At 40.7% G+C, this 11,825-nt stretch overlaps 1 protein-coding gene and 1 long non-coding RNA gene across 4 annotated transcripts in view; one reads left to right on the top strand and one right to left on the bottom strand.

The window, feature by feature from the left end:
* Positions 1 to 6,078, top strand: part of LOC125705105 (uncharacterized) — an 80,334-nt gene extending 74,256 nt beyond the window's left edge. For 2 of the 3 annotated variants that reach the window (XR_007381404.1, XM_048971462.1), the window contains 2 exons: positions 5,374 to 5,485; positions 5,659 to 6,078. Coding sequence is in view for 1 of the 3 variants with exons in the window: in XM_048971462.1 (XP_048827419.1) it covers positions 5,374 to 5,443 (70 nt within the window). In the remaining 2 variants the exon portion in view is untranslated. Of the gene's footprint in view, positions 1 to 4,594; positions 4,869 to 5,373; positions 5,486 to 5,658 lie in introns of those variants that run through there. The other variant, XR_007381416.1, reaches the window with a different exon arrangement.
* LOC125705121 (uncharacterized) overlaps positions 1 to 11,825 on the bottom strand; it is a 41,784-nt gene that overhangs the window by 1,914 nt on the left and 28,045 nt on the right. The gene's annotated exons all lie outside the window — the stretch shown is intronic.

Raw genomic sequence — 11,825 nt, 5'->3', positions numbered from 1 at the left:
ATTTAAAAATAATTATAAAGACATCAAAACTAGAGAGTAACATATATAGAACTATGCATTGACCAGGAAAGTCAGTCCTACAAGAACACGAAGGACAGAAGGTTCCTTATTACTTTATTATTATTATTATTATTATCATTACTATTATTATTGTGGTTGTTATTTTACGTTCTTTTTCTTTGTGGTCAGTAATCAATTCCTCATATTATTATTACTATCATTTTTATTTGCTTGGTACTTACACTATATTGCCAAAAGTATTAGGACACTCCTCCAAATCATTAAATTCAGGTTTTCCAGTCACTTCCATAGCCACAGGTGTATAAAATCAAGCACCTAGTCTTACAGACTGCTTCTACAAACAGGAGCTCAGTGAATTCAAACGTGATACCGTGACAGGATGCCACCTGTGCAATAAGTCCATTCGTGAAATTTCCTCACTACTAAATATTCCATTTGGTCCTCACACTGTAAAATAAACCTAAGTCACAAAAACATACAGACAGACACACACACACACACACACACACACACACACACACACACTTGTATTCATATCTTTGTTGGAACCATCCATTTCTGTGGTAAAAACCCTAATCCCACTAACGACAGTGTTAACACCTACCCAGCCCTAACCTTAATCATAAGTAACCAAACAAAAAGTTCTAAACTCTTAATTTTCATATGTATCAATGTTAAATTGTGTTTTTTGTTCGGAGCACATTTACCTTTACTATCCATATAAATAGCATTAAACATTTCCTTTGACTGCCTAAGACTTTTGCACAGTACTGTATACGTAAGCCACACACAGTCACACAGTCACACACAGACACACACAGTCACACACACAGACACACACACACACGCAGGTCTTCAGCTCTGTTTGTCGTAGATTAACACCATGCTTGAATATGAAAAAGTCGATTTGTAATTTTATGCAGTTTGAATTATAATCAAGTACTTTTAACAGACTGACATGAAACTGAATTCTCAGTAAAGACGGATTCCTCTGCAGGACTTTACAGTTTGACACAACAAAAGATAATGTTCACTAGTGAGACTTTGCCCAGATGTGTTAGGTAGTTGTGGGGTGATTATGCAGGAATAAAAGACAAACCATGGTTTCATTTTGCTCTCTCACTCTCCATGGCCTGACACTCTGTTATATCTCATCTAGTGTTTCCTGTGTGGGCTGCACAGTCACCTCACACCTCCAGGGCCAAACGAATTCAATGAAGGAACAGCTGTTCTACACTCTGGTGCAAAATGATTCATGGTTTGTAACAAGAAATCAGTGGTCAGGATATTAGACAAGAATAAACAAATAGATAAAATAACTTAGTTGTCCTGCAAAAAAAGTCATGTTGTCTAATGTCTCGAATTCTCCTGACTCTTTTCACAGGATTCTTTTCAGACAGTGGATGAGGTGGCTATGGACCTTACAAACATTTTATTTCTCTCAGCACCATGTTTCAAAAACATACGCAATAGCTGATATAGAAATATGGATTTGCTAAGCCTTTACTTTTGTGGAAAAAGTTGTTTTTTGTTTTCAAAACAATTCACTATAGCAAGTTTACTAGCAATTGATGGTACAGAGACCATCAAGAAGGTGCACTAGGAGCTTTAATGTGCAATATGTCCTGAAATTACTCAAGGTGTACTGGTAGGGAATAGATTTATGATGCATTTGCCACTTCTTATGACCCCATAGTGTAGTGCTTCTACTACCCATAGTGGAGAGAGCAGGAACCTAGACTGTCTGGGGGTCCACGAAGACTGGTTTGTGGAACAGTGTATGTCACATGCTGAACACTGTCTTTCATTTGCCAAAAAAATCTTACCTACTGCTTTCGGGTTGATACCAAGACTGACCAGGAGAGGGAGCCCTTGCTTTCTTGAATGTACCATATGTAGGCCTCAATATATTCATCTTCCATCTGCTTTTTCTGGCCAGGGTGGTGGGGATATTTTAGTTAGTTCAAATTCATCAGCTAATAATTAATAAAGTACAAAAATATTCTAAATGCAAATCACAAGTATACAATATAGACAAGTCTCTGCTCTTCTTTTCTACTATGTACACGGCAACAGTGTTAATCACTGTAATCCTTACAACTACTGTCTATTCGTGAACATAATCTGAGTAATCCTGTCGCATTTCAATTACTGTAGTGGGAATCAGTACAGTCTTACGTCTTAAGTGGTGTAGGGCAGCAATGGCAGCTATATAATGATCCTCTGTCCATATATAACTTGTAATGCATTATGCACACAGTAATGTATGTGTGACAGACAGCTACAATATCGAGATCCACCCAAATTGACTTGCGTCCGGTGGTCCCGGATCCAGATGCCAGCGCAAGACGACACATGGCTGTAATAATTGTATTATTTCATTATTTATTTATTTTTTGCACGTTAGTAGTTTTGTGTATTTTGCCAATTTCGATAAACAAATCCAATATGTTTTTGACTTCTTAAACTGGTATATAAACACTTGAGTATATAAACCTGTGATGGCATGCTGTCCCATCCAGGCTGTACCCCAGCCACATGCCCTGTGCTGCCCTGTGACCCTGACTAGGACCGGTGCTCACAAGCAGTGATAGAAAAATAAAAAGAGCACTTATTGTGCGATGTGTGCATGTACAGTATGATGAAATAGTGTTCATCCCTGATTGAGTTTGTTCAAGCTAGATACTGCATATTCTTACACATAGGAACACCTAGAGGGTACATTATTTAATCTACTTTTCTCAAATGTACGGGAAACTACATCTCACAGCAGGAGACCGTTTCTCATTTCCTTCACTGGAAGGGCAACCATCAGAGATATGTTTCTCTTCATTGGGCACTACATCACATTCCCTCCACTACAAGGGCACTCATTAAAAAACTACATCACATCCCCCGCTCACTAGAAGGGCACTCATTAATACACTACATCACATTCCCCCCACTAGAAGGACACTCATTAATACACTACATCACATTCCCTCCACTAGAAGGACACTCATTAATACACTACATCACATTCCCCCCACTAGAAGGACACTGAGTAATACACTACATCACATTCCCCCCACTAGAAGGACACTAATTAATACAGTACATGACATCCGCCCTCCGCTAGAAGGGCACTAATTAATACACTACATCACATTCCCCCACTAGAAGGGCACTCATTAATACACTACATCACATTCCCTTCACTAGAAGGACACTCATTAATACACTACATCACATTCCCCCCACTAGAAGGACACTGAGTAATACACTACATCACATTCCCCCCACTAGAAGGGCACTCATTAATACACTACATCACATTCCCTTCACTAGAAGGACACTCATTAATACACTACATCACATTCCCCCCACTAGAAGGACACTGAGTAATACACTACATCACGTTCCCCCCACTAGAAGGGCACTGAGTAATACACTACATCACATTCCCCCCACTAGAAGGACACTGAGTAATACACTACATCACATTCCCCCCACTAGAAGGGCACTCATTAATACACTACATCACATTCCCCCCACTAGAAGGACACTGAGTAATACACTACATCACATTCCCCCCACTAGAAGGGCACTCATTAATACACTACATCACATTCCCTTCACTAGAAGGACACTCAGTAATACACTACATCACATTCCCTCCACTAGAAGGACACTCATTAATACACTACATCACATTCCCCCCACTAGAAGGACACTGAGTAATACACTACATCACATTCCCTCCACTAGAAGGACACTCATTAATACACTACATCACATTCCCCCCACTAGAAGGACACTGAGTAATACACTACATCACATTCCCCCCACTAGAAGGGCACTCATTAATACAGTACATGACATCCGCCCTCCACTAGAAGGGCACTAATTAATACACTACATCACATTCCCCCACTAGAAGGGCACTCATTAATACACTACATCACATTCCCTTCACTAGAAGGACACTCATTAATACACTACATCACATTCCCCCCACTAGAAGGACACTGAGTAATACACTACATCACATTCCCCCCACTAGAAGTGCACTCAGTAATACACTACATCACATTCCCTCCACAAGATGGGTACTCATTAATACTCTACATCACATTTTCTTGCTCCAAAGGGCACATCTAGGTGGTGCTAAATCATGTGAAGGGCAGCCAATAGAGGCATTTTTGCCACTCTGAAGGGCACTTCAGCAACATTTTTAATATATATATATATATTTTCAGTCATATGAGCACCGGGGCAGGGGGGAGTGTTTGCTTAAAAGTAGGATAGCTGGATATACAGTATAGGATTTATTCTTTGGTATATAGAGAAATTTGGTCAGTCACTATTATTCTCACTGGGATCCCTCAGAAGCTCATTAAGATGTGACTGTGGATGGCTTGAACCAGAATTAAGAGGAAGTAAATTCATTTGGACTCTGTTAATTATAGTTTAGTTAGAAGGTTACTTACCACACACTCAGCCAGATGGCTCTACATGGTTTGACAACCAATAGCGAACATGCATTGCAGTCAGCGTAAATACGTTATAGGTCAGACTCAGAATGCATGTGATGTCAGTCCCAGCAAATTCTGCACCTTGTACTGCATGTGGTCAGTCTATTTCAGGTGCATTAATTTCAAAAGGTCTTTTCTTTCATTTTTCATCCACTCCCACCACCTCCAGACACACAACCTCTCTAAAAGGTCGTGGTTCAACTCTGCTGGTCTCAGTTTAGCTGTAGAAGCGACGCTGATCTTCACAGACATCCAGTGGAATCATGAAGTCCCATCAGATCTCTGCCTTCTGCGTCCTGATGACAGTGCTGCTGTCCTCCACTCTGGCTCAAAGTAAGTCTGCAGCATCTCACAGCTTTTATCAGGACTTAGTACATTAATGCATTTTCATGCATCTTTGATATGAAATGCAAGGTTTCAGACTCAATTGTAAGATGTAAACAGTGGCGTCGGAAGGAGTGTAACACTGAGGGGAGCAAATTTGCCCCACCGATGAGGGGGGGCAGAAATATCGTGACATACCAATGAACAGTCATGAAATATGCACTTTGTGAAAGAAATATTTCTAAATTTTAGAATAATACATATTTCATCATTTAAAATGACTAACACTGTTGAGGGTATAGTTCAACAAATAAACATAACATAAAAAACAACTGATCCATATTCTAATGGCCGGATGTCAGTATTTGAGATTTTAATGATTCTTAAAGGTTACTGACCTAGTTGTGAGGTATGAATACAGTTCCGACTTTGCATTTTCATGTATGTATTGACTGGCTGTATATATTTTGTATGTAGACTGTATATGCATTTTATGTTCTTCATGTCTGTCCAGATGCCAAACCACCAGAAAAATGTTGTTTTACACATTTTCCTGGAAGACTGAGGATGGAGCTGATAAGTAGATATGACGAGACCAATGCAAACTGCAGTAAACCTGGAACTATGTAAATATTTACTCTTTTCATGTTTCGCTTGGTACTATACTTTGTGATTTAAAGTTTGTCACATGCAAAATGCCTCTTACTGAACTGACATGTAGTTCAGGATCAGATGCATCTGAAGAAAGATTCTAACAAGCAGACCAGCAGACCCATGTGATTTTATTTTTCATTTTCAGATTTCTCACCAAAAAGGGTCTGGAAGTCTGTGTTGATCCTGGAGTTCGTTGGGTTCAGTTGGTCAAGAAAAGGCTGGATCAGCATTTCTTTCAGTAATGCCTTTTGCCTGCTTGGTAAAATATGAAGAACATTTAAAAAAATCACATTTCATCCTCTTTTATTCTGCTGTAGTATTATTTTCTATCATCGTCAAAATCAAACTTTTGCTGCATTTTTCTACATTAGTAACTTTACATTTAAATTTTTTAAGCAGTAGTTTAATTCTTCTGTAACTTTATTTCCTATTGTCTTTCAAATCATATATACTTTAACTGCCTTTTATATTAATATCTAAAGTTTTATTTAGCCAGAAGTTAAATTTGAATTGCACATGTACTGTTTTGCATGCCTGTTACATAATAAAGGCTACTGAAACGCTATGGTGGCTGACTCAGGCTTTTCATTTAAATTATTTAATTTCCAAAACAATATGGAACAGGACCTAGGATCAGTAGAAGTAGGTTGTTGGGTATTTTTTCCCTTAATATACGCTGAAAACCAACCAGTCTCTGAACACAGAACAACACGGACAGCTGTGATGACTTTTTACTTGCTGCAAGGGAAGTCCAGTCCTGACTTCGAGGTGTCAGCCTCTCAGTCGAACTCAGCCAACTTCAAAGGAGGAACTCCCCTCGCAGTATCCTTTATTGAGGTACACAAACAGGATATGCAAATAACATGCAACATTGTTTATCACCATGTATGGGGTGGAAATATTCAAATGACAGTTCTTAAGAAGTGTTATTGCTAAATTAAGATCAAGCTGCTGCAGGGTGTTGTTTCATCTAGCAAAATGACAATAATAAAAGTACATATTTCTCTAACATAGGTCACCTGGTTGGCGAATCCCTCTGGGATGATCCTTGACAGGCAACATGAGGGGTCAAATATAAGCTATAATCAAATATAAACTATAACAAATATGAAGCAAATCTAACACCTAAAGACATCTAGAAATCACTTGTCATTGTTGACACACCACAGCATACAACACCGAAATTTGTTCTCTGGGTTTAATTCATATGTGACATAGTGACATAGCAGGGGGCAGCTAATTCAGCACTCGGGAAACAGTGCCTGCGGGTGGTACCTTGCTTAAGCTACCTCAGAGGTGCCTTACTAGTCAGGGATTCAAACCTGCAATCTTTCCATTACGAGTGGGCTTCCCTAACCATTACGCCACCACTGTCCCCTGCCCACTGCCCATCCAGGAAGACATGTAGTGACCAAGCAAGGACAGGACAATGAGCAATCAGGTAGAATAATCATGATGGACAGGGAAACAGGTAAGTCAAATAAACTTAATCAAGGAACCAAGAGACCAACAGGGAAACAGAAGAATATAACAAAGACCAGTGATTCATAATAACAAAGACAGGCACCTAGTAAAACCACAAACAGAACGCAAACCAAAAACTAGGAACATGAAAGCTAAAATAGGAAATAAACACTGGGGAACAAAATTCAATAATTACAAATAAAAAGGAAGCTGGTCTCAAACTTGGATTTGTAGCCACACACTCAACCCATAGAGCTACGCGGCAGTCTAGGGGGCCGGGGAAACACACTAAGGCCTTGAAGGACACAGGGAGGACAGGATGGCCAGCGACACCTACTGGCAAAATGGGGAGGAGACATGAAAGGTTGAGGATGGTGGGTGCTGATGCTGACAGATTGATAGTAGAACTAATAGATTTGTATCTGTTCGACTTACAGGCTCGTAACCTGTATCTCCTGCCTGAAAGCATCAGCTCATACTTCTTATGAACAATGTGAACAGTGTCACTGATTATTTTAAGGCCCTGCCTCCTCCTCCACCTCCAAGATCTCTTGCAGAGAGGATGGGGGCATGATTATTTTAGCCGTTCTTCTGTAAAGTAGCACAAGACTTCGCTATGCTTAAGTATCAAAAAGGCTCAGACGTTTCCTGTGTGGGCTGCACAGGATGGGGGTTTGAATCTCACCCGCACTTTGCATGTTCTGACTGTGTCATGTGGGGCTTCAGCTATACTTTCTCCCCACAGCTTCAGCTTCCCAGGGAGAGCAGTGTTCCGTTGTCAATTTTCTTGAGGGCCCTGATTGCGTCCTGCCTGAGTTGTTCCAAATATTGTGTCTTTGAGGTCTGTGATGTACCAACGACCAAGGCTTTTGCTGGGCTTCTCCGTCATTGTTGGTATTGACTTGTGACCTCTTGTTGGTGCTGCGGGATTTGCTGGGTTTAATCTCCATTCGCGCCCATCCAGTGTTTTCCTGATGTTTACCCAGCAGACGTTTGGTGCATGCTTTTCTTGTTATGATTGTTGTCATGTCATCCGTCTACGCCCTGATTGGAGGAAGGCACAGCCCATTTTCTAAATATTCCCCACCAACCCACCGTAATGTAACCCACCGTAATCCGGAACTGGAGTACCTGGAGGAAACCCCACAACAACATGAGGAGAACATGCAAACTCCACACACATGGAACCCTGGTGGACACTCGAAGCCTGACCCCAGAGGGCTGAGGTGACAGTGCTCAACACTGCACCACCATGTGACCCCTAGGTTGTACATCACTTGACTTTTTTATATGCACATATATATATATGCGCCCTCCCTGACCGGTTTGCGGCTATGCAGCCCAATACATAGCAAACTAAGACGCATCATGTCTTCTGGCACCTTTCTATCATAACTAGGATTGTTCTACAGTAGCTCTGCTGTGGGACCAGAACAGCTGGACTAGCCTTCGCTCCCCATGTGCACCAATGAGCCTTGGGTGCCAAAGACCCCCTCATCAGTTCACCAGTTGGTCTTCCTTGGATACATTTTTTAGGTACTAACCACTGCATTCTGGGAACTCCTCACGAGGCGTGTGGGATGCTCTGACCCGGTCGTCTAGCCATCTTCATTTGGACCCTGTGAAAGTCGCTCTGATTCTTATGTCTGCCCATTTTTCCTCCTTCCAGGACGTCACCTTGTTCATTTGCTTAATATATAATGGCGCCCTTGACAGGTACCATTGTAATGTGACAATCAATGTTATTCACTTCACCTGTCAGTAATTTTAATGTTATGGGCACTGTGTAGAAAGAGGGTAAAAAACATGCAGCACCTTATAGGACAAAGACGAGGGGGGGTGTATGACGTTTTTCGCCAACGTCTTTGTGACTAGAGCAGAAGAATGTCTGAGAATCAGGTCAGAAATGACAAACGGGTAGCTTTGCACGACCACAAAGTGGGAAATTCTCACAGCACCAAACATACACATGGACTTAAATACAGACATAAATAATCACAGATGTTCTGCTATTGCTAATTGTATAGTAACTGGCTATTTTTGAAGCCTGTGATGGGTTGTCGCCCTGTCCTGCAAGAAACACGTTTCCCTATGTGAAAATAAACATCAGGGCCAAACATATGCACTGAAGGAACAGCTGTTCTACACTCGGCGGCAAAAAATAATTCATGGATTTTAACAAGAAATCGATGGTCAGGATATTATGCAAAAATAAGCAAATACATGACTAAGGATAGGAAGGCTTTTCACGGTTCCCATTCTAGAGCCATGTTGTCTAAGGTGGTCACCCCTGGATGAGGTGGCTTTAGGCCTTCCAGATATTTTATTTCTACCAACATTATTTGTGTTTAAAAAAACAAAAACAGATTGGTAGACAATACATTTATGGTGTTTTTTTCATTTCTTATGGCCCTATAGTCCAGTGCTTCTCAAACCAGTCCCCCAGTGTTCAGTAGTGTTTCTCAAACCAGTGTTCGGGGACCCCCAGACAATCTAGGTTTTTGAGAACAGTCTGGGGGTCCCTGAACACTGGTTTGAGAAACACTACTGAACATTATTTTTCACAAGCCAAAAAAATCTGACCTACTGCTTTCGGGTTGATACCCAGACTGACCAGGCGAGGGAGCTCTTGCTTTCTTGCATGCACTGTACCATATGTAGGCCTAAATCCATTCAGTTCCATAGTTCAAATTCATCAGTGAATAATTAATAAAATACAAAAAATATTCTAAAGTATACAATATAGACAAGCCCCTCTGCTCCTCTTTTCTACTATGTACACAGCAACAGGGTTAAACACTGTAATCCTTACAACTACTGTCTATTCATGAACATAATCTCATTAATCCTGTGTAGTTGCAACACTGACACACATTTTAGTCAAAAAATATGTTTTACTGAAACAAAAACCTTAAGGTCAAAGGAACAAACATATACATCAGAAACTGTAAGTTGCAATGGTAATAAAACTATGGAGTACGGAAATGTAAAGAAGTACTAGAATATACAGCACAGGTTTAAAAGACACATTTCAATTACTGTAGTGGGAATCAGTACAGTCTTACGTCTTAAGTGGTGTAGGGCTGCAATGGCAGCTACATAATGATCCCCTGTTCATATGTAACATTATGCACACAGTAATGTATGTGTGACAGACAGCTACAACAGAGATATGCCCAAAATGACCTGCATCTGGTGGTTTCAAATGCCTGTAATTATTATTATAATTCTAGGACTTGTTATTTTAGTGAATTAGTACTTGAGTTAGTACAAAATATTTTTGACTTGGTATATAAACGCTTTTGTATATAATAATATGATGGCCTGCCATCCCATCCAGGCTGTTCCCCAGCCACATGCCCTGTGCCGCCCTGTGACTCGGACTGGCATAGGTGCTTACAAGCAGTGACAGAAAATAAAAAGAGCACTTATTGTGCGATGTGTGCATGTACAGTATGATGAAATAGTGTTCATCCCTGATTGAGATTTTTCAACTATTGTTTTGTCAACTACACAAGCAAGCTAGATACTGCATTTTCTTACAAACAGGAACACCTACAGGGTACATTATTCAATCTACTTTTCTCACATGTATGGGAAACTACATGTCACAGAAAGACATTGTTTATCATTATTTCCTTCATTGGAAGGACAACCATCAGAGATATTTCTCTCTCCATTTCAAGGGTACTTTGCATTCTCACTTGGAAGGGCACCCCAGAGGGAATTATATTTTCTCCCCTAGAAGGGCACTTCATAACAGCACCCATGTCAATTATAAAGGTACCCATAGAGCCTGTTTAGTACCTTAAAGGGCACTTCATCACATTCCCTCCCCTAGAAGGGCACCCATTAATACACTACATCACATTCCCTCCACTAGAAGGGCACTCATTAATACACTACATCACATTCCCTCCACTAGAAGGACACTCATTAATACACTTCATCACATTCCCCCCACTAGAAGGACACTCATTAATACACTACATCACATTCCCTCCACTAGAAGGGCACCCATTAATACACTACATCACATTCCCTCCACTAGAAGGGCACCCATTAATACACTACATCACATTCCCTCCACTAGAAGGACACTCATTAATACACTACATCACATTCCCTCCACTAGAAGGACACTCATTAATACACTTCATCACATTCCCTCCCCTAGAAGGGCACCCATTAATACACTACATCACATTCCCTCCACTAGAAGGACACTCATTAATACACTACATCACATTCCCTCCACTAGAAGGACACTCATTAATACACTACATCACATTCCCTCCACTAGAAGGACACTCATTAATACACTTCATCACATTCCCCCCACTAGAAGGACACTCATTAATACACTACATCACATTCCCTCCACTAGAAGGACACTCATTAATACACTTCATCACATTCCCTCCCCTAGAAGGGCACCCATTAATACACTACATCACATTCCCTCCACTAGAAGGACACTCATTAATACACTACATCACATTCCCTCCACTAGAAGGACACTCATTAATACACTTCATCACATTCCCTCCCCTAGAAGGGCACCCATTAATACACTACATCACATTCCCTCCACTAGAAGGACACTCATTAATACACTTCATCACATTCCCTCCCCTAGAAGGGCACCCATTAATACACTACATCACATTCCCTCCACTAGAAGGACACTCATTAATACACTACATCACATTCCCTCCACTAGAAGGACACTCATTAATACACTTCATCACATTCCCTCCCCTAGAAGGGCACCCATTAATACACTACATCACATTCCCCCCACTAGAAGGGCACTCATTAATACACTACATCACATTCCCTCCACTA

The sequence above is a fragment of the Brienomyrus brachyistius genome, chromosome 12 (genome assembly GCF_023856365.1).
Source record: "Brienomyrus brachyistius isolate T26 chromosome 12, BBRACH_0.4, whole genome shotgun sequence".
NCBI lineage: Eukaryota > Metazoa > Chordata > Actinopteri > Osteoglossiformes > Mormyridae > Brienomyrus > Brienomyrus brachyistius.
Note: the sequence above shows the minus strand (reverse complement) of the source record. Positions and strands in the feature narration are given on the sequence as shown.